Source organism: Podarcis erhardii, assembly GCF_964252035.2.
Source record: "Podarcis erhardii genome assembly, chromosome: 16".
NCBI lineage: Eukaryota > Metazoa > Chordata > Lepidosauria > Squamata > Lacertidae > Podarcis > Podarcis erhardii.
The window spans coordinates 38,552,141-38,575,222 of NC_138514.1; the positions used below are offsets into that span (position 1 = coordinate 38,552,141).

At 49.1% G+C, this 23,082-nt stretch overlaps 1 protein-coding gene across 1 annotated transcript in view; it reads right to left on the reverse strand.

The window, feature by feature from the left end:
• Positions 1-1,003: 1,003 nt before the first annotated feature.
• SPAG5 (sperm associated antigen 5) overlaps positions 1,004-23,082 on the reverse strand; it is a 30,051-nt gene continuing 7,972 nt past the window's right edge. The window contains exons 4-23 of the mRNA XM_081843712.1: positions 21,994-22,113; positions 21,149-21,241; positions 20,780-20,872; positions 18,318-18,437; positions 16,806-16,898; positions 16,227-16,328; positions 14,818-14,911; positions 13,337-13,472; positions 11,623-11,704; positions 9,134-9,267; positions 8,837-9,002; positions 8,529-8,637; positions 7,725-7,802; positions 6,986-7,109; positions 5,396-5,495; positions 3,374-3,454; positions 2,819-2,959; positions 2,439-2,513; positions 2,221-2,301; positions 1,004-1,186 (exon numbers count right to left, since the gene is read on the reverse strand). Of these exons, the coding sequence (XP_081699838.1) occupies positions 1,115-1,186; positions 2,221-2,301; positions 2,439-2,513; positions 2,819-2,959; positions 3,374-3,454; positions 5,396-5,495; positions 6,986-7,109; positions 7,725-7,802; positions 8,529-8,637; positions 8,837-9,002; positions 9,134-9,267; positions 11,623-11,704; positions 13,337-13,472; positions 14,818-14,911; positions 16,227-16,328; positions 16,806-16,898; positions 18,318-18,437; positions 20,780-20,872; positions 21,149-21,241; positions 21,994-22,113 (2,094 nt within the window). The 3' untranslated portion in view covers positions 1,004-1,114. The remainder of the gene's footprint in view (positions 1,187-2,220; positions 2,302-2,438; positions 2,514-2,818; positions 2,960-3,373; positions 3,455-5,395; positions 5,496-6,985; positions 7,110-7,724; positions 7,803-8,528; positions 8,638-8,836; positions 9,003-9,133; positions 9,268-11,622; positions 11,705-13,336; positions 13,473-14,817; positions 14,912-16,226; positions 16,329-16,805; positions 16,899-18,317; positions 18,438-20,779; positions 20,873-21,148; positions 21,242-21,993; positions 22,114-23,082) is intronic.

Genomic DNA, 23,082 nt, shown 5'->3' on the forward strand with positions numbered 1-23,082 from the left:
CAACTAGTTTCGGAAAAATTGTGGCAGAGCCAAGCCGCCGTTGCTAGGAGCCATCGAGAGACCTCTCCTCCTTTGTGCATTTGCCCAGTAGACCTGAAGGAGCGTCTCCACCCCCATCGTTCTACCCGGACACTGAGGTCCAGCGCTGAGGGCCTTCTGGTGGTTTCCTCCCTGTGAGAAGCGAGGTTACAGGGAAGCAGGCAGAGGGCCTTCTCGGTAGTGGCACCCGCCCTGTGGAACGCCCTCCCACCAGATGTCAAAGAGAACAACAACTACCAGACTTTCAGAAGACATCTGAAGGCAGCCCTTTTTAGGGAAGCTTTTAATGTTTGGTGCATTACTGTATTTTAATATTTTGTTGGAAGCCGCCCAGAGTGGCTGGGGAAGCCTAGCCAGATGGGCGGGGTATAAACAATAAATTTATTATTGTTGTTGTTGGATGCAGCCCTTGCTTGGCATGCAGAAGGTGGCTGGTTCAATCCTTGGCCTCCCTACTTGAAAAAGCACCAGTTGCGGGTGATTTGGGGGTGGGGACCCCAACCTTTCATTGGCAGTGTGGTGTGGTGGTTACAGTGTCAGCCATGACCTAGGAGAGAGCAGGATTGCCTTGTCAGTCAAGCCTTGAAGCTCTCACCGAGTGTCCTTGGGCCTCTCAGCCTATCCTTCCTGGCAGGGTTGTGCTGTGGGAATTAGATGAGTATTAGGCCCTGGGAGAGACCAGGGTCCCTCTCCCCCCACTCAGCCGCCAGGTCACTGGGCATACCAAGGCAGATTAGAAAAGCCACAAATAAGTTGGACAAGCAGCCAGCACCTTTGGACTATAACTCCTATCAGCCACACATGGGAGTTGTAGTGCCCAAATCTGGACAGCTTTTGCACACACCCATCCAAACGCCACACGCTGGTCCTCGTGGGCGCATCGGGACTACAACTCCCATGTGCGGCTGAGAGGACACGACACTCCCGTCCGCCCAAATGACCTTCACACTTGGAGACAAACTGATCCTTGCAAAAGACACACACACACACATTTATTTAAATACACACATGCGGCCGGATCAGGCCGGCAAAGAGCCCCTTTCTCCGTCCTATTCTCCCCAGCCCTCAGTCGGCTTCATCCGAGGAGGTCGAGAATTAAGCGCACTTCCGAGATGTGGGAAGCTTCAGCGGGAAGCGAAGACATCACCTGGAGGTTGGAGGGAAAAGAGGCATTGGGGAACAGAGGGGGCTGGCAGTGGCTTCCTCGCCTTTTGAGATGGGGAGGGGGGGTCTTTCCCAGCCCAAGCCGCAGATCAAGAGGACTAGCCCCTTAGGTCTAAGAAAGGGCGCTGCTTGTGGAAACCATTCTGTCTCCCACCAGGGGTGGACCAGCCTCATGCTACAAACCACTCTAGCAGAGCCCTTTTTAAGCTCGAAGCCTCAATACCCTTCCGCCTTTTTATACAATTTTTGCTGTGGTGACAGTGCATGCGCGGTGCAGGATAAATATTGCACAGGTCAGTTGGGCAGCAGGTTGGGTCCCCCCCGCCCCGAGCTGGAGGAGGACTAGGAAGTTAGGATTTTCTTTCCATAAAAGTCATGAAGAGTTACTTTTGGGGGAAAGGAAGGGCCAGAGACGGAGAAAATCTTCCACCTGTACCCTCTTGCATGGGTAGGCAAACTAAGGCCCGGGGGCCGGATCCGGCCAAATCGCCTTCTCAATCTGGCCCACAGACGGTCCAGGAATCAGTGTGTTTCTACATGAGTAGAATGTGTGCTTTTATTTAAAATGCATCTCTGGGTTATTTGTGGGGCATAGGAATTCGTTTATTCCCTCCCCCCCCCAAAAAAAATATAGTCCGGCCCCCCACAAGGTCTGAGGGACAGAGGACCGGCCCCCTGCTGAAAAAGTTTGCTGGCCCCTGCTCTAATGCAACAAAATTGGGGGGGGGGGGGTGTAGATATCTGTGGCCCTCCAGATTTTCCTGGACTACAAGTCCCATCATCCTCCCTGGCCAAGATGGAGGACAGAGTCCCTTGGCTTTTTAAAAAAAGGGGGAGGGGAGAAATCCAGAGGGAGGTGGGCAAAGGAAATCGAAGGTGCCCCAGACCCTCGGGGGATCATGTCTCGCTTCCCAAGACCCCAAAATTTGGCCTCACTTCTCGAGGCCCCCGAGACCCGATCTGGCCTTCCAAGCTCCCCAGATACGGTCTCACATCCCAAGACCAAGTGGGTCTCACCTCCTTTATCTTTGCCTCCGTCATCTTGAGTGCCTTCACCTCCCGTTGAGCGTGGAGAAGATGCTCCTCCAGATGCCTCACCTGGAAGCCAGGAGCAGAAAGAACGAGTTAGGGGGCGAAAAGAGCGAGGAGTTAGGGGGCTGATCCATGCAAGGGCGGCCATTTCCTGGCCCTCCCCGGAAGGCTCCTTTCCTGCAACCCTCACCCCAGGTCCTCACCCGGCCTTGGTATCTCATCACGAGGTCCATGTTCTCGCTGTCCTTGCCAGCCAGAAGTTCCCTCAGCCTGGCAACCTAAGGAGACAAGAAGGCTCCGTCTTGAACCACAGGGTGGTGGTTTGGAGTCACCGTGGGATTGGGGGAGGGGGGGAAAGAGTTGAAGACGCTTTACTGTTTCTGCAGGATCTGTTCCAAGAGACCCCACAAAAGACCCAAATGATTTGTTTTTCTCAGTGCAAATAAAACCACCTGAAAATTCATTGAGTGCAAATAAATCTCTGGCCACGCGGGGAGAGCCTGACGGCCGCAGTCCATGCTTGGATAACCTTGAGGATGGACTACTGCCGCTGCCCGGATCGTAACGCCACCCAGCCCCATACCTGCCGCTGCAGACACATCTTCTCCTGGACCCAATCCGCGCTGGACGGCTTCTGCTCCCTGAGCTCTTCCCACAGGGCTGACCTCTCCATCTCGCAGCTGCGGAGGTCAGATTTCAGTTGATCCAACTCCAGTTTTAGGATCTGAGGAAGGGAGAGAGAGATTGGGGGTGGGGGGCGTTTAGCAGCAACCCAGCCCTTTGCAGGAGGCTGGAGGGTGAAGGCAGCACAGAACATCATGACTGCTGCCCATGTTCCCACTTAAACCAGCCCCTTATTTCAGGCAATGAGGACTAGAATCAGAGAAGCGGCTGCAGCTAAGTGGCAGAGCACCTGCTTGGCATGCAGAAGCCGCCAGGTTCAATTCCCCGGTGGCCTGGGGGAGACCCTCTTCCTGAAACCCCAGAGAACGCTTACTGCCAGCCAGGGCAGGCAGTATTGCAGTCTATGGACCATGCCCATATTAAGGCAGCTTTTCCTGTGAGCTCCAGGACGTTCTCCTTCCCGAGGCACACAGATCTCTGAGAATGCCAGGGGGTAGGGGGCCCTTGGACCTACCCGGATGTCCGCACTCTGGTCATCCAGCTGCTGAAGCTTCCTGTCCTGCTGCCGGATAACTTCCTGAAGCTCCTTTTCGTCCTGGGTGTGAGAGAGAGAGCGTAAGAGAGCGGGGAGGGAGAAAGGCTTCACAGTGGTTTCGCCAAAGCCTGGCTAAGTTTCTAGTCCCTTGGACCCTGGTGGTGGGAAACAGGGCGGCAGATGCTGCCCAGGGAGAGGAAAGAGTTTGGACAACCCATCCCACCTTCCGTGCTCCAAGCGTTCCTTATTTTCTTTCTTTTCTTCGTCAAATATTTTTACATTGCAAATTTAAATTCACGCATTAAACACCAACATCATCATTTAGGATTTCCCTGAATCCTTCAACTCTCCTCTGCCCTTCCATGGTTACCATGATCATTCTTTTTTTCAATTGCTTCCCTTAATTTTCTCTGTTTTTTAAAATAAAAAATAATAATCCATTTTTACCCTAGTTTTTTGTACATTACAAGCATTACTCAAATCCTGCCAAAGTTTTGGTTGTTTTCAGTGTTCTCTTAAATGCATTGTAAATTTCCCCCATTCCTTCTTAAAGTTCTTTTCTTCTTGGTTTCTGATTAAAATAAAAGGTAAAGGTAATGGGACCCCTGACCATTAGGTCCAGTTGTGGCTGACTCTGGGGTTGCGGCGCTCATCTCGCTCTATAGGCCGAGGGACTCGGCGTTTGGCCACAGACAGCATGACTGAGCCGCTTCTGGCGAAACAGAGTAGCACACAGAAACGCCGTTTACCTTCCCACCAGAGCAGTACCTATTTATCTACTTGCACTTTGACGTGCTTTCGAAATGCTAGGTGGGCAGGAGCAGGGACCAAGCAATGGGAGCTCACCCCGTCATGGAGATTCGAACCGCCGACCTTCTAATTGGCAAGCCCTAGGCTCAGTGGTTTAACCCACAGTGCCACCCGCGTCCCTTCTGATTAAAATATGTGCTCCTTATTTTCAGGCTATGTCCCTTATCCTGGACTCTATTTTGCGAAGGAGTCAAACAAGAAGAAAGGGGATTCCTTTCTAAAGCTTAGGAAGAACTTTCTGACATTAAGAGCTGTTTGACAGTCCCTGGGAAGGTGGTGGAATTTCCTGTCTTGTAAAGAGAGCTTGGGTGGCCATCTGCCAAAGATTCTGCAGCTGTGATTCCTGCATTGAAGGGGTCTGGACTGGATAACAATTGGGGGTCCCTTCCAACTCTACAATCCTCTTTTTTTTTATTCCACAGCACATAGAAAACGGGAGATATGTAGCCGCTCCAGCAACATATCTCTATTTCCTCACATCCAAAAACGCAAGAAGGGCTTTTGCTCTTGCTAGAAGCTCAGCCTTGCCCTCACTGGTTCTGGAAGGCTCCTATAGAAGAGTCCCGTACGCACAGAGACTTTGCGCCTGCCCATTAGGGGAAACAGGAAGCCCCGAGCATATATATTTTTAGATGTCCTTTTTACGCTGAGATTCGTAGAGACACCATTGAAGAGGCTCGCTGATCTTTCAGACAAGTCTAAACTTAATTCTCTCCTCTTAGGCAAAGATCACAAGACGACCTGGCTGGTAGCCAGATTCTGCATCCAGATTTGTAGGCACAGATCACCCTCTACAATAAATTAGCTTACTAGGGAAATGCTGAAGTCACCTTTTGGGGCGCCTCAGGATCAATTTTTTATGGTAGGCCAAATTTCAGCTGTACAGGTGTATGCATATATCTCAATTTTAACTCATGAGCTATTACTGCAATCTGCTCTGGTTGTATATTTTATCTTTATGAACGCTGTTTTTATTGTATTATGTTATGTGAGCTGGTCTTTGACTGTAATAAATTATCTACCTATCTATTCCACAACGGCTTCAGAGACATGCAGGCTGATCGAGATGGAGGCTGGCTCCCTGGTTGTCGCAACGCCCTAGAAGCGGATCCCTGGCCGATCCGTGACCCAGATCCTCCGAGCCCTGCGGCTCCATCCTGACCCAGATCCCCCTCCTCCTGGCAACCTCACCTGCTTCCTGTCGCGGAGAGCCTTGCTCAGCTGGGCGATGCTGGCGTCGCGGGAATCGACCTCAGCCTCCAGCTCCCTCTCCAGGCCCTGGAGCCGCAAACTGCAGGGGGGGGGGGAGAAGGGAGAGAGGGCCCTAAATTCAACTCTGCATTACCCAGTCTGGGGGAATAATCTCAATTGATCCCGCATGGGATTAGATGACCCCGGGGTGCCTTTCAACTCAACAGTTCTACGATTCTAGGACTTTCCATCTTGAAAATGTATCTCATAATCTAACAGCATCTAAACAGCAGAGCGAAAAGGACCTTTTAATAATATATACAACGCATGGTTTTATTTCTTGTACAAATATTGCGGCAGAAGGTCACCCAGCACCTCCCGTATATGCAAAAGCCTGGCCCATTTAAGACTAGGCAAAATGTTTCTTCTCAATATTGATGGAATGCACAGGTGGGGAACACTCATTTTTTGTGAGTCTTATATTAAAGGGAACCTTTACACGGATTAATATATTACTATCCTGTTGGAGCTGCGCTGTGTCTTTTCTCCTCCCAGGCTGTGATGCTTAATGGTCTGAATTTTTTATTCTTTTTCACTTGGTGGAACGCTCTGGCCCAAGAGACCAGGGCCCTGCGGGACTTGACATCTTTCTGCAGGGCCTGCAAGACAGAGCTTTTCCGCCTGGCCTTTGGTTTGGACTCAGTCTGACCCTTATGTTTCCCTCCCCTTATGGTCTTGATCTATCAGCTACTTTTAAAATGAGGCTGCATTTTAAATTGCATTTTAACCTGTATTTTAAATTGGGGTTTTTTCCTCTCTTTTTTCTTCCTATTATGTTTTTACTGTCATTTTACTGGTGTTAGCCGCCCTGAGACCGGCTCTGGCCGGGGAGGGTGGGGTATAAATAAAATGTATTATTATTATTATTATTATTAGGCAAGGAAGAAGCTAAGGGCACATTTCCAAAACACTCGTAGAGAGGGCAAAGCAAGGGGCGTGGTCCGGGGAGAGTCCCAGGGGCCAGGCGGAGAGGTCTGGGGGGCCACATTCAGCCCACAGAGCCTGAGGTCCCCCCCTCCCAAATGCTTCAAGTGGGAATCCTGACTGCACCTTGAAAATATTCAAAGAATTGCTTTGACCTCTCTATGAGAGAAAGAGATTGGGGCCTGCATGGATTGTGGTCCCCGGAAGAGAAGGCAGCTGGAAACAAGTTCCTGCTCCTCTGCTGTACCCATTTCCCTTTATTTAAACCGGATGTGCTGTTTCTTTTTAAAAATAAAATAACTTGATTTGTTAATGAAAAAGGTAAAAGAATAAAAAAATCGGACCATTAGGTGTCACAGCCTAGGAGGAGAAAAGACACAGCGCAGCTTCAACAGGATAATAATATATTAATCCATGTAAAGGTTCCCTTTACAGGTAATATAAGACTCACAAAAAAGTAAGCATTCCCCATCTGTGCATTCCATCACTATTGAGACGTTGGAAGGGTCCTGTAGCCCAAGCTCCTTCAATGCAGGAACCTCAGGGAGAGCATCTTCACCTCTGGGTTTCCCCAGCGCAAAGCAAGCCCCCCGACCCCCCACTTACATTTCCGCCTGCAGGGTTTCCCTCTCCTCCTGGGCAGCCCTCTGCTGCTGCGAAGCCAGGAGGCGGAGCTGCTCTGAAACGGACAGCAAGTCTTGGACGTGGGTGGAGAGTTGATCCTGGAGCTCTGCGGACGGGACAGACCGTGAGACGGCTTCGTTTCGTTCATTTATTGCTTTCCTGTCTCACCTTTTCCCTCCCAGGAATTCAAGGGGGGGCATGGCTTTCCTTCCCCTCCCCATCTACCCTATTTTTCGCCCCATAGGGCGCACTGGCCCATAGGATGCACCTAGGTTTTTTTTGGGGGGGGGGGAAATAAAGAAAAAAAATTATTTCCCCCCCAGGCGCGGGGCTGGGGCGGGCAAAGCCCGAGCTTCCCCCGACCCCAGCCCCCAGAACAGGCTGCTATCCGCAAGCCGTGGGAGAGCTGCACGAAGTCGGATAGCTTCCTGAAGTCTGGAGAGTAAGAGGGGTCGGTGCGCACTGACCCCTCTCACTCTCTGGGCTTCAGCGAAAGCCTGCATTCGCCCCATAGGATGCACACACATTTCCCCTTCATTTTTGGAGGGGAAAAAGTGCGTCTTATAGGGCGAAAAATATGGTAATCCCCAACAACCCTGCAAGGTAGGCGAGGCTGAGAGACGCAGGGGCTGCCCACCGCCAGGGCACACCCAGTGGGGAGCTTCGTGGCCGAGCAGGGAATTCGAACCTTGGTCCCCTCTCAGGTCCGAATCCTAGTTACCTGCCGGCTTGGGTGGACCTTCATGAACGGCTTTCATGAAAGCGGTGCTCTCGCTCCAAATCCCGGGAGTTTCCACGTCTGAAAAACAGGAGACACAAAATTTGGGGGGCGGTGTGAAAACCTGCAATGCCCCCTTGAGTCAGAATTAAGAGGGAGGCTGCAATTGAGTGGCCTGGCTTGGACTACTGCAACGCACTCTATGTGGGGCTGCCTTTGAAGGCCACCCGGAAACTGCAACTAATCCAGAATGCGGCAGCTAGACTGGTGACTGGGAGCGGCCGCCAAGACCTGATAACACCAGTCTTGAAACACTGGATCCCAGTACATTTCCAAGCACAGTTCAAAGTATTGGTGCTGACCTTTAAAGCCCTAAACGGCCTCGGTCCAGAATACCTGAAGGAGTGTCTCCACCCCCATCGTTCTGCCCGGACACTGAGGCCCAGTGCCGAGGGCCTTCTCGGTGGTGGCACCCGCCCTGTGGAACGCCCTCCCATCAGATGTCAAAGAGAACAACTACCAGACGTTTAGAAGACATCTGAAGGCAGCCCTGTTTAGGGAAGCTTTTAATGTTTAATAGGTTATTGTATTTTAGTGTTCTGTTGGAAGCCACCCAGAGTGGCTGGGGAAACCCAGTCAGATGGGCGGGGTATTATTATTATTATTATTATTATTATTATTATTATTATTATTACCCCTTTCCCCCATGAGGGCTGGCAACATGACAAGTGGGGGGGGGGCTTTCCGCTCCAGGTTTGTGTTTGGGACCCCTCCCCCCCCCCGAGATGAGTGAACAGAAACCCCCACCTCTCTCCGCCACTGCCTGCAAGATGCTGTCCACGAAGGAGGTCCCAAAGCGGTGGGGGGTGAGTCGCCTGGGGGTGCAGGGCCGCCTCCTGGGGGCTGTGTCGACCACCTGCAAAAGAGCAGAGCATTGGGAGTGCTGCCATGATATGACTCTGAAGGGGTTCTTCCACTGCGATTCCCGCATTGCAGCGGGTTGGGCTGGATGACCTTTGGGGGTCCCTTGCCAACTCTACCATTCTGTGATTACAAGACCCTTTCCCAGCAGGGGAGAGAGATGGCAGGGACCCCACTGCACACAGTTGCCTCACCTCTCCCTGCAGCACCCGTTCGAGGAAACTGGCAATTTCCAGGAGCTGCGTCTGAGCGCCATCCATCTCCTGCAAGGAGCAGGCGCAGGCCTCCATGCTGGATCGGGTCCTCTCCATTTCCGCCTTTGCGCTCGCCAGCTCCTCGCCAACAGCCTCTCGCTCCTGCCTTTTGGGGTGAGGTGGGGGACAGGAGAAAGTCAGGACGATGCTGTTCCCTATGCCACAAAAGAAGGGAGACCCCCCACCCCACCGCAGACACTCTTTTGGGTGGGGTCTTGGAGAGGAACAGGCACTTACTGAAGGGCGCTGTGGGCACCCTTGATGTCCTCCAGCTGGGCGCTGCGCTCCCACAGAGTCACGAGGGTGGCCTTCAGCTCCAACTCCGTCTCCGAGAGCTGGCGGCGGGCAATTTGGTTTTCCAGATCTATAAACTGTTAACATTTCAGCAGTTTGGTTAGGTTGGCTTACAGTATTTGCATTATTTTACACCGATTTGTATTATTTTACACCAACATTTTAAAAAATCCGTTTGTTGTTGGTGTTATTTCTGATTGTTTCCAAGATAGAATAGTTATACTATTATGAGTGACCTTATACTGCAAAAAACACCCCTGTTTAGAGACGTCTACCCAGGCGCCTAAAAGGTTGAGATATTTTCAGTCTGTTTCAGCATTTTACCTTCTGTACCTTCTGTCAATCTCTCTTGATTTTGCTGAATTTTGTAAACTACTTTGAGGGGTTTCTCAAAGTGTTCTGAAGAAAGATGTGATTTCAAGAGGGATACAGGAAGCTGGTTTATGCAGAGTCAGACCATTGGGGCCAACTCTCTGGTGGGAAGATTCAAGGGCCATCAAAGAAACATTCATCCGTGTTCTTATGCAGCTGCATTTTCCACTTTCCTGATGCCCCACAACCGTATCACAAAGTAGTTGTGTTCGGGGTTATAACTCAAGCACGGCAAGCTGTTGTTTCTTTTTTATTTCCAATGTCAGAGTGGCTGGGGAAACCCAGCCAGGTGGGTGGGGTATAAATAAGATGATGATGATGATGATGATGATGATGATGATGATGATGATGATATCTTATCAATAAAAAAATTCAGCGTGGCAAATTTTTATTCTGAAAGTGTGGCCTGGAGAAAGAAGTTTTCAAACCACTGGCCTACACTGAGAGGCAGGCAGCCTCCTCTTCCAGCCCTACAAAGAGTTGGTATTCAAAGCAGGTCCTCCTCTGCTGAGAAGAAAGATACCAGTCCTCATGAAAGGCTACTTTCAGCAGGAAGCTGCCTTACCCCCAGGTGATGCCCTTAATATTAATAATAATAATAATTTTTTATTTATATCCCGCCCTCCCCAGCCAAAGCCAGGCTCAGAGCGGCTAACAACAGTAAAAATAACAGTTTACATAAAATCACAATCAATTAATTGAAAACAGCTCTGTCTCGCAGGCCCTGCGGAAAAATGTCAAGTCCCGCAGGGCCCTAGTCTCTTGGGACAGAGCGTTCCACCAGCTCGGGGCCAGAGCTGAAAGGGCACTGGCCCTGGTTGAGGCCAGCCTAACCTCCCTGTTGTGGCCCAGGACCCCCAAGATGTTTTTATTTGAAGACCGTAAGGTCCTCTGTGGGACGTACCAAGAGAGGCGGTCCTGTAGGTACGAGGGTCCTAGGCTGTATAGGACTTTAAAGGTTAAAAGGTAAAGGTAAAAGGACCCCTGACCATTAGGTCCAGTCGCAGACGACTCTGGGGTTGCGGCGCCCATCTCGCTTTATTGGCCGAGGGAGCCTGCGTACAGCTTCCGGGTCATGCGGCCAGCATGACTAAGCCGCTTCTGGCAAACCAGAGCAGCGCACGGAAACGGCATTTACCTTCCCACTGGAGCGGTACCTATTTATCTACTTGCACTTTTGACGTGCTTTCGAACTGCTAGGTGGGCAGGAGCAGGGACCGAACAACGGGAGCTCACCCCGGCGCGGGGATTCAAACCGCCGACCTTCTGATCGGTAAGCCCTAGGCTCTGTGTTTAACCTGCAGCGCCACCCACGTCCCTTAAAGGTTAAAACCAGCACCTTGAACCTGACCCTGTACTCCACCGGGAGCCGGTGCAGCTGGTATAGCACCGGATGAATGTGATCTCGCAGCGAAGACCCCATAAGGAGTCTCGCCGCGGCATTCTGCACCCACTGGAGTTTATGGATCAGCTTCAAGGGCAGCCCCGCGTAGAGTGAGTTACAATAATCAAGTCTGGGAAGATCTGGAATCAGCGTGATGAACTGTTTCAAAAGGACTGGAGCAAATTTATATTCTATATGAAAGAAAATGGTAAACAGTTGAAAACGTTTGTAGGTTTGAGTTCAAATGTTTGGTAATGTGAAAACAAGGAGCTGATTTACATATAAGAAGGTGAATGTTAAAAGACAGATATAGGGTAAAAAAGTGGTAACAGAAACGTGAAGAAATTGGTAAAGTTGTCTGGAAGTCAGTTAGAGGGAGGGAAGGAGGTTGATGCTTTATGTAATGTCTTCAGTTATGGGTTTATGATATGAAAATGTAATGAAACATAGAAAACTTAATAAAAGTCATGTTAGAAAAAAAAATACAATAATCAAGTCTGGAGGTGACCGTTGCGTGGATCAGTGGCTAGGTCAGGGGACCAAACCTGGGGCATTCTGCACGCTGAGCAGGCACCTGCCGCCAAGCTGCGGCTCTCGCACCCGGGCCCCCGCTCCCCTTCCCCACCCGCCCCAGACCTGCGCCCCTCGCTGCTCCAGGAGCCGCCCCTCTCCGTACCTCCCGGCACTCGGCCGTCTCGCGAGCTTCCCGCTGGGCTTCGTCACGCTCCTGCTCTGCCCTCGCCTTCTCCACGGACAGCCTGCGTCACACGGAACAGGGTTAGCGGGAGCCTGGGAACTGTAGCTTGCTGAGGGTGCTGAGCGCCATTAGGAGGCTCCCACCTCCCAGAGCTACAATTTCCAGAGAGGCTTAACCATTGGTCCCTCTCTGGAGACCGTAGCTCTGGAAGGGGGACGCTCACCACCTATAAACTAGTTCCCAGGATTCAGGGGCGACAGCAGGACTGCGTAAAGTGAAGTCATAGTGCTTCAGGAGTCTGGTGTGAATGTGGCCCCCGGGGGGGTCAGGGTGTTGGACCAGCAGAGGGGAGACCCGGGTTCAAATCTGCACCCCACTATTACATTCACTGACATTTCAGCAGCTTCAAGCTTGAGCTCGGCTAAATAATAATAATAATTTATTATTTATACCCCGCGAGGGCCATGCCAGAACTATATATTGGATATATCTTTTTAAAAAATTTCTATTCACTAAATTTATACATTGCCTGTGGTGGTCACGTGGGATTACTATGGGGAATTATGAAAATATGGAGCAAGCCATTGTGTCCGCAATGAAAGCATTGGGCTTGAGTCATTGACAATAATTCCTGATCAAATCCCACAAGCCACTGCATCTCTGCCCCATTTTCTCTACTGCCCATTTCTCTACACCTGACCGGTACGCACCAGCGTTCTAAAACACAGACCAGTTGCTTCAACAGGCATCCTGGGCCATAAAATAGCAGGTAACTTTGGTGTAGTTTGTTAATCTTAGGGCCAGGAAACAAAGTTTCACATGGAAGTGATAAAGATGCCTATCCTTCCTTTCCCGTTTACTGCCTGTTTATGACCTCCGGGGTTTGCTAAACGCATTCCTTCTGGATTCCTGTATATTTCACCTGGACACGTATGCATGCTCAAAGTAGTCTTTGAAGTTAAAAGGATTTCTCTGACCTAACATTGTCCCCACATGGGGTTTTTTGAAATGCTCAGAGGAAATCTGATTGGTTCTTACGAACACTGTGTTAAAAGTTCTTTTGTGAATAAAATGACCTGGGCCAAGGGGGTTTAGAGTTTTCGCACTTCCAGAGTCTTGCCTCGTGTTTTGTTTTAATCAGGGTCCAGTCCTTTCCTTCACCTTTTCCTTCGCCTTCGTGACAATTGCCCTTAATCCAAAGTTCACAGGGCAGTTAACAACACTGAATAATCATTATATTATTGCTGTTGTTCTAATGCTTATATCCCACCCTTTTACAAAACTGGGACTGCAGGCAGCTCACTGATAAAGGTTGCAAACATTAAAACCCGTATCGTAGCACTTAAAGCAGTCCTGGCTCCCCCCAAAGAATTCTGGGAGTTGTAGGTTTGCTAAGGGTTGCGAGAGTTGTTAGGAGACCCCTTTATCCCCCCCTCCCAGAACTACAATTCCCAGAGCAGCTTAATAATCAAACATTCTTTCTCAGAGAACTTTTGGGGTTTCACACCATGCCTTTAAAGTACTGTACTGTGATACCACTTTAAGCAGTCATTGACTTCCCCCGGAGGATTCTGGGAAGTGTAGTCTGTTCAGGGCACTGACAGTCATAGGGCGCTCTCCCTATTCCTCTCCCAGAACTACATTTCCCAGAGTTCCCTGGGAAGGAGCCTCGATTCTGAGCATCAAGACTCACCGCGCTGCTTCCTCTTCCAGCTTCAGGATCATGTCCTGCTTCTCTGACAGCTGACAGGAGAGGATCTCCTTCTCCTCCTGCAGCCGATCGCACTGGCTCTCGGCTGCGGTCCCTTTCTGCCTCGCAGCCTCCAGCTCTGCGGAAAGAGCGCGGGGTCAAGACTGGGTTAGAAACTCAGATACAGGGAAGTTTTTCATGTGCAACATTTTAATGTATTTTTAATCTTTGTTGGAAGCCTCCCAGAGTGGCTGTGGAAACCCAGTCAGATGGGCGGGGTACAGTTAATAAATTATTATTATTATTATTATTACAGTGGTACCTCTGGATGCGAACGAAAAAAAATTAATTTTCATCATCTACAATACTTGCTTATTTATTTTATAGTAAGGGACATTGATTATTGCTTTAATTTTATGGATCAATAGTCCTGTTAGATAGTAAAATTCATGTTAAATTGCCGTTTTAGGAGTTTTTTAAAGTCTGGAACGGATTAATCTGTTTTGCATTACTCTCTATGGAAAACGCACCTTGGTTTTGGAACGCTTTGGTTTTGGAATAGACTTCTGGAATGGATTAAGTTTGAGAACCAAGGTACCACTGTATATAATAAGCTCATTGCCAAATGGTGCCTTAAGCCTAGGTTGCGGTTGCCACAACGGACTGTCAAGGCGCCTTTTTTTTTTGCCAGTGAAAAGTATTATTATTCATTTCATTTCTATACCCCTTTATTTATTTATTTTTACATATCAAAGCAGTTTAAAGCAATCCAGAAGAAAATAAATTCAAGCTTCAGGGAAAATATTTCAGATCCTTCTCTAAGGGACATTCTGCTCTCCCCAAATTTATTTACCTACTTCATTTATAGAGCTGCCCCATAGCAGAAGTATTCTAGGAAGGCAGGATGGCGTAGTGGTTAGAGTGTTGGACAAGATCATGGTTCAAATCCCCACAGCCGCAGCCTCCTAACGTACCTCACAGGGTCGTTGGAGGGATTAACTGAGGAGGGGGGTGAACCAAGAATTCATTGGAGAAAGAGGCTAGAAATTCAGTGAAGAAGCTCTTCTGCTTGCCTGCTTAAGACAGCTGGAGGGCCCAGCCCTCCCCTGGGGGATGCCGTCGGGAATTGAACCCAGGGCCTTCTGCATGCAAAGAAAGTGCTCTGCCACTCAACTATAGCCCAGAGTCCAGCCACTGGGTCCACCTGGCTCAGTACTGCCTACACGGACCGGCAGCCATGTCTCGGCCAACTTCAGAGTCACAAATATTTCAGTTCCTCTTTCCTTGGCTTTGGAGAATTTTTCAGGTGTTTTATGCAACATATGGCAAGTTAAAATTTAAAAACTTTTCTTTTACCCCACGGCTAAAGGATCTTGAAAGTTTTAGGACAAAACCAGAGGAAGGTTAACGAGTCTCCAAAAGTCCTGGACTCAAAAGGCGATGCTTCCCACCCATCCCAGGCGAGAGCTACATGGTCGATTCACCTGTCTGCAGGTGAATCTTGGCTGCAGTCAGCTCATTTCCCCATCCCAAGGCTTCGACCAGCTCCTGTGTTGCGTTCTCCAGCTTCCTGCACACCTGCAGGCAGCAAAGGGTTAAGAAGGGTTAAGTCTGAAATAAATAAATTAAATAAATTATATAATAAATGTTCATAAATGTACCAAGCAAACACGTACATAAATATATAAACCACATGTCTGAAGAAGCACAGGAAAGCAGTCCTGGAGCCATTTTGGCTCCCAGACTGACCAAATGTTTTCTCTGCAAGGTCAAAGGAAAATGGAAAAGCCTCCCCATTGTCTCTTCATTCTTAAGGGTATATCTGTATATGAATAGGGTGAGCCTGTGACCAGGCTCAGGAACTAAATATTTATCATTACAAAAGACTGACCAGGCTCCCCAGGGTATCCAATCAAGTGACCATTAACAGGTAACCTGCCAGACAGAAGATAAACAATGACAGGAGGTAAACAATGTACTCAGATTTCTCTTGAGCTACACCCCTTTATGTGATGTATGTATGATGTTTCTGGGGGTGGTCTTGGACTCCAAGGTGGGCAATTAAATATGTCTATATAGGGGCAGGCACACTTTTGTTCTGGGTCTTCCTCCTTTCCTGTTACAGATAGGTAGCCGTGTTGGTCTGCCATAGTCAAAACAAAACAAATTCCTTCCAGTAGCAACTTAAAGACCAACTAAGTCAGTTCTTGGTATGAGCTTTCGTGTGCATGCACACTGTGTATCTGAAGAAGTGTGCATGCACACGAAAGCTCATACCAAGAACTGACTTAGTTGGTCTTTAAGGTGCTACTGGAAGGAATTTGTTTTGTTCCTCCTTTCCTGCGTGTGAGGGGAAGACCCTGTTGCAACAGATCAATAAAGATCAGGCTTCCTAGCTGCTTTGCTTCTCAATGTTTTCTGGTTGGCCTCTGTTATTTTCTCCGACAGATGGAGAACCTACAAAGGACTCTATAAGGGCTCTTGTGTCCCCCATAAGGGAATAAGGGCAGATTTTCGTTTATTGCAACAGCAACAAGGCAGAACACGTTCGCAAACACCAACATAGAAATATTGTCAGAAGGACTGGTCTTATCTCAAACAGCCGTTGGGGTTGAGGGGAGAACAGCCCCAAAACCTCACACCACTCGCCCCGGAACGGAGCTATAGTGGGGAAAACGGCACAATGAGTTATTATGGAGATATGGTGGAACCTCCCAGTTCAGAGACAGTCTACCCTAGAACACCGGGAACCAGGGAAATGGAGGGAGAGAGCAAGAGTCTTTGGCGCAAAGGGAGAATCAGGACTGGATTTGGGGCTGGGGGCCCGATCCAGCCATTTTAGACACACACCCCCTCCTCCCTGGTTCAGTGCCACCCCCAAGAGAAGACTTGCCTCGTGGTGCTGGGAGACCTCCTGCTGGGCTGCCCTCACCCTCTGGACCATCTGCCCCATTGTGACTTGGAATCGGCCCGCCAGGGTCCTCATGGCCTCATACTGGAGAGAAAGAGAGAGAGATTTAGTCCCCCCGTCAGACAAGTCTGGCAAAGGCCTCGGTCCTGTATACCTGAAGGAGCGTCTCCACCCCCATCATTCAGCCCGGACACTGAGGTCCAGCTCCGAGGGCCTTCTGGAGGTTCCCTCATTGCGAGAAGTGAGGTTACAGGGAACGAGACAGAGGACCTTCTCGGTGGTGGCGCCCGCCCTGTGGAACACCCTTCCTACAGACGTTAAGGAAATAAGCAGCTATCCTATCTTTAAAAGACATCTGAAGGCAGCCCTGTTTGGGGAAGTTTTAAATATTTAATGCTGTATTGTTTTTAACACTCGATTGGGAGCCACCCAGAGTGGCTGAGGAAACTCACTCAGATGGGCAGGGTATAAATAATAAATTATTATTATTATTATTATTATTATTATTATTATTATTATTATTATTGGAGCTGGGGAGGCCAGGAGTGAATCAGGACTCACGTCGCGACGCATCTTCGCCCAGTTGCTCTGCAAGGCTGTCGCGAGGCAGGCCTCTTCCGCCAGGTGTTTGGCGTAGCCGCCCAAGAGATCAGACTGCAGAAACGAAAAACGGAAAAAGTGTGCGGATGAAAGAGAGGAGCTTCCTTCAGGGGCTCGCGGCAGAGCCGGAAAAGGGCAGCTGGAAGGAGCAGCACGGAGAAAGGGGCTTTTGCGTTTCAAGGAGAGTAGAAGACAACACGATTGAAGTTTATTACAATTCAGTGGCATGAGAAATGGTTGAAATATGCAGAACTGGCTAAATTGACATACAAACTGAGAGATCAGGACATCTGTGACTTTAAAGAAGAATGGGAACTTTTCACATATTACTTAAAAAGACAACAAAATGAACTGGACTCCTTGGCAGGTTTTGAATAAACATCCACAAATTTATTGATTGTTAACATAGTAGATAGATAATATAAAGATTCAGACAATTTTACAGTATGCAGAGAACCAGCTGCACTGGCTCCCGGTGGAGTACAGGATCAGGTTTAAGGTGCTGGTTTTAACCTTTAAAGCCCTATACGGCCTAGGACCCTCGTACCTACGGGACCGCCTCTCCTGGTATGCCCCACAGAGAAACCTACGGTCTGCAAATAATAACATCCTCAAGGTCCCAGGCCTCAGAGAGGTTAGGCTGGCCTCAACTAGAGCCAGGGCCTTCTCGGCTGCGGCTCCAATCTGGTGGAACGCTCTGTCACAAGAGACTAGGGCCCTGCGGGACCTGACATCCTTCCGCAGGGCCTGCAAGACAGAGTTGTTCCACCAGGCCTTTGGTCAGGGCGCAGCCTGACTCCCTCCTCTGGCAACCTGCTTAGAATCTTGCTTAATTAGTTGCCATTAATTTGATTTTAATTGATTTTTATAATGTAATATTTTTTAGAATGTGTGAATATCTGATGGTTTGATTGTTGATTGTTGTTAGCCGCCCTGAGCCCGGCTTCGGCTGGGGAGGGCGGGATATAAATAAAATTTATTATTATTATTATTATTAATATGAGTTGGGAAATCAGAGAGGAGCTGAGGGAAGTCTTGGGGTTTTGATGGGGAAATTGGGGGGGGGGAATGATGAATATGAGATGTTTTGATATTTTGTTATGTTGAAATTGTTAGGTTTTTTTAAATAAAAAAAGGAGTTTATTACAATTACGCACAGCATGGAAAGAGAGGACGAGGGAAAGTTTTTGTCCCTCTTTCGTAACCCTGGGAGTCACGGACATCCAATGAGGCCGAACACTGGACAGATTTTAAAAAGTTCTTCATCACACAGCGGAGCGTTAAACTACGGAACTCCTTGCCACAAGAGGCAGGGATGGATGCTCTTTTTGAGCTGTGTCCTATACGTCCGTCCCTGTCAAAACCAGCAGAAGGTTCAAACATGCAGACTCCGCAAAAGGCGCAGCACCTTAAAAAATTAAAACCAGCTTGCAGGCGATTGGCCAGGCCCCCGGTGCCTCCTTCCCCGCTCACCTGGAGTGTGTTGGCCTCTGCCAGCAGGGTGCGGAGATGCCTCCAGGACCCGTAGTCCTTCTCCAGCTGCCTGATGCGTTGGGTGGCGTGATTCCGGAACAACTCCAGAACGTGGTCTGCCTGCAAGGAGCGAATGGAGGCGGAAGAGAGATCACACAGAGAGCTTTTCAGTCAGAGGATTCGCACACCCAACCCTTCCCCCTCCGCATACTGACCTCGATGCACTGATGGTCTGAACTATAATCAGGGAATTATGGTGCCCCATGTTTGCCCCACAAACAGAACAGAAAAGCTGGCAGGGGTCATCCGCCCACCTGCATCTTCCTCTGTGCTCAAGAGACCTGTGACATCAAAAAGCTTGCCTCTTTTCTTTTTTTTAACCTACCCTGAGCTAAACTGTCTTTATAGAAAAGAGTAACCCCTCTTCAAGAAAAACAAGGTATTTTGCGTCTCTCACAGGCATAAGCAAACTCAGCCCTCCACATGTTTTGGGACTACAACTCCCATCATCCCTAGCTAGCGAGACCAGTGGACAAGGATGATGGGAGTTGTAGTCCCAAAACATGTGGAGGGCTGAGTTTGCCTATGCCTGGTCTATTACTCTGCAAGCCTATGTTCCTGTTTCAGTTCCTAAGAGGTGTTTGACAGCGGAAGGAACTCTCCTCACCTGGGGGCTTTTAAGCAGAATTTGGATGGCCATCTGTCATGACCTTCAGGCATCCCGGCCACCTCTGCAATTCTAGGATCACCATACCTGCCTTGCCCCACCTTGTAGTCTCTGCTTTTCAATTTGTATTGTATTATTTTATGTACTGTGGGCTTGCCATTGTTTTATTGATTGTAGTTTAGAAATTATTTATTGTAACTGTTGAGTGGATTTCTGTTTATCTTTTATATGTTATTGTCAGGGGCTCAGGAGCAGAGGCACAGGGGAGAGAGGAAATGGAGAGCGAAGGGGAGGAATCTGAGGGCAGCGTAGGAGAAGATGACAGTGGCCCGAGAGATTCCATGAGCTTCTCCAGCGAATCAGAAGATTCCCAGAGGGGGGCGCCAATGGCCAGGGCAAGGGGGGTCCTAGGGGGGACGCACCAGAAGCAAGGGGCCAGCGGGGACTCCCGAAGCAGCAGCGGGGGATCAGGACCAGCTCCCCCACCAGAGCGTAGTGGGGGGGAAGAGTCCCATGTATCAGGGCCAGCGTCTCCTCCAGCAGGGAGAGAAGATGAGTCAGGGCTGACCACGCCTCTATTGGAGAGTGAGGGAACGGAGGGGAAGTCAGGTCCAGCTAGCCTCCCCGAAGGGGGAAGCAGTGACAGGAGCAGTGTAACGGTCAGGAGAAAGGTTGCCGGCTGGGCATGGGCGCCAAGTTCGAATGTACAGGCGCGCGGGACAGCAGAAAACCCGGATTGGGAACCAGGTCCTAAAGCCTGCCGGAGGCAGGGGGAAGACTCAGGAGACTCAGCGTCAGAAGAGTCTAGAAAGGGCAAGACCCCAGCGGACAGGCGGACCCAGAGGAGGAAAGAGCAAAGGAAGTGGAGCAAGGCTAGAGTCTTAAACTGGTGTCTGGGGGGAGGAGATTCAGACGGAGCTTCAGCGGTCTAGAGTTCAAGACGTAGAGCTGCGCGCCGCGGCTTTGAAATCGAAACTGAACTTCAATAAAGACTTTTGTATATAACAACGAACTGGCGTTGGTCCTTTGTGAGCTGGGACCTCGGGCAGCTCTGACAGTTATTATTATTTAATACTATTCTAATGATTGTCGAATGTTACTTTTTTGATGTAGGTTGCCTATTTTAAAGTTTTATTATCACATTTTTTGTATTGCATTAGATTGTCATAAGTTGTACATTTTTCGTTTCTTCAGCTTGTAAACCGCCTTGAGTATTGTAAGATAGACAGCATAGAAATTAAAAAATTAAATTAAAAAAATCATGATGATACCCACCCAAGTATTTTTCCCCAGAAAGAACCTGCTGTTGGGGTAACTTGAAGGAGTTTTTAATGGTTTGGATTTTCACTTATGCAAATATTGCTGTTATTTTAACCTACAACTCTGTACAGTGGGACCTCGGGTTAAGTACTTAATTCGTTCCGGAGGTCTGTTCTTAACCTGAAACTGTTCTTAACCTGAAGCACCACTTTAGCTAATGGGGCCTCCTGCTACTGCTGCACCGCCGGAGCACGATTTCTGTTCTCATCCTGAAGCAAAGTTCTTAACCCGAGGTACTATTTCTGGGTTAGCGGAGTCTGTAACCTGAAGTGTATGTAACCCGAGGCACCACTGTATTGCTTCGTTACCCGGTTTTCTGGTGCCTACATGTTCTTGTATAATAAAATAAACAAATGAAGGTTGGACAGGCCCCCTGTCAGGGACCACCCAGCCGAGACTCCTGCATTGTAAGGGGTCAGAATAGATGACCCCTGGGGTTCTCGTTCCAACTCTATGGTTCTGCGATTCTACGCACCGCCTCCTTGTCTCTCAGGGTCTTCTTCCTTTCGTCCTCAATCCGGCTCCACCTCTCCCGGATGCGAGAGATCAGGTTGCCCAACTGCTTTTGCTGCAAGAGAGAGAGAGAAATAATAATAAATAACAACAACAATAATAAATTTTTATTTAAACCCCGCCCTTCCCGGTTCAAAAACTGGGCTCAGGGCGGCTAACAACAAATTTAAAGCACTTAATTGTAAAAGCAGCATAAAATACAGTATAAAAACATAACAATAAAATTCGAAGGTCAGGGACCATCCTGCCGGGGTGTGGGAGGGATGGTCCCTGACCTTCGAATTTTATTGTTATCCCCTCCTCCCCACCCAGCCCATCGCTTGGGCCTCACCTGCTGGCTAAGGGAGCGACGGTCGTCCTGAAGGCGTTGGAAGGAGGCTTCAGCCACCTCTCGGAGAAACGTGGAATCCAAAAGGCATCCTCTCTGCAGGCAGAACGGGAGCCAGATCAATACACACGGCACCAAAGGCTCTTTATAAGCTATCTCAGCTTACAAGGAACAGCGTGGTGCAGTGGTTAGAGCATTGGACTGGAACCCGGGAGAGAGCAGGGTTCGAATCCCTCACACTGCTTCTGGCGGTTCCCTCGCTGCAAAAAGCCAAGTTACAGGGAACCAGGCAGAGGGCCTTCTCGGTAGTGGCACCAGTCTTGTGGAACGCCCTCCCACCAGAAGTCAAACAACAACTACGAAACCTTTAGAAAACATCTGAAGGCAGCCCTGTTTAGGGAAGCTTTTAATGCTTAAAAGACTATTGTATTTTATTATTCTGTTGGAAGCCGCCCAGAGTGGCTGGGGAAACCCAGCCAGATGGGCGGGGTATAAATAATAAATTATTGTTATTATTACTATTATTATTATTATTACTCGGCCTTGCAGCTCTCCCTGGGTGTCCTTGGGCCAGTCCTCCTTGCCTCCTCCCGGCCTCAACTACCTCACAGGGTCATTGTGGGGATAAAATGAGCAGGGCGAGGAGAAACACGCCTGCCCCCTGGAGGAAAAGGTGGGATTTAAATGCAACATATTAAATAAATCAGCAGTCAAACCCCTGGAGCGGAAGAGATGCACGACAGAAGCCCAGGTGGCCGCTGTAACCCTCCGGACACCACCGGACTCTGTCTCCACTCACCCTCCCCTCACACCTATTTGCATGCACAGCAACCAACCAACCAACCCACCATCTCATCTTTGGCTGTGGCCAGCCTCTCAACCAGAGCACGCTGGTTCTCCAGAGTCTTTTGAAGGGGGTCGTATCTCTTCCAGAGGGCCTCATACATCTCACGGTACAGCTGCACCTCCTGGGGAATGCAACAATTATTACTAATAATAGCAGCAATAGCAGCAGCAGCACACAAACTGCTTCCAAGACATAGAAACATAGAATCATAGAGCTGGCAGGGACCCCCAAAGGTCATCCAGACCAACCCCCTGCTGCCAGGCAGGAACCACAACTAAAGCATCCCCGACAGATGGCCACCCAACCTCTGCTTAAAAACCTCTAAGGAAGGAGAGTCCACCACCTTCAGAGGGAGACTGTTCCACTGTCAAACGGTGCTTACTGCCAGAAAGTTCTTCTTGATGTCTAGTTTTTTAAGCAAGGGAGAAGATGGCCAGTTGTCAGAGATTATTCAGCTGCAATTCCTGCATTGCAGCAGGGTCAGACTAGATGTCTCTGGGTGTCCCTCCCAAGCATACTATTCTATGTGCAGTGGAACCTCGGCAGTCGAATACAATCCATTCTGGAAGACCATTTGACTTCCGAAACGTTCGACAGCCGAGGCTCGATGGACAGCCCCGCAAAATCCATTGAGAAAATGGAGAAGCTGTTTGACTTCCGAGGTGCGTTCGAGAAACAGTTTCTATCCAAATGCGATTTCGGTTTTAAACGCAGTGTAGGTAGTCTCTATGTGTACAGTATATTGTATTCAATTATGGGGTATCAGAGTTTTTAGGGGCTAACCAGGCTGGGATAGTTGGGATAGCAGGCTTGTTGGGTTGTCAATGTCTGATGTAGATTTTTCAGTTGTTGTTCTGTATGGGACAATGACAATAAAGATGATCGTATCGTATCGAAAATGGAAGCAATTACAGTAGTACCTTGGGTTACATACACTTCAGGTTACAGACTCCGCTAACCCAGATATAGTGCTTCAGGTTAAGAACTTTGCTACAGGATGAGAACAGAAATCGTACTCTGGCAGCGTGGCAGCAGCGGGAAGCCCCATTAGCTAAAGTGGTGCTTCAGGTTAAGAACAGCTTCAGGTTAA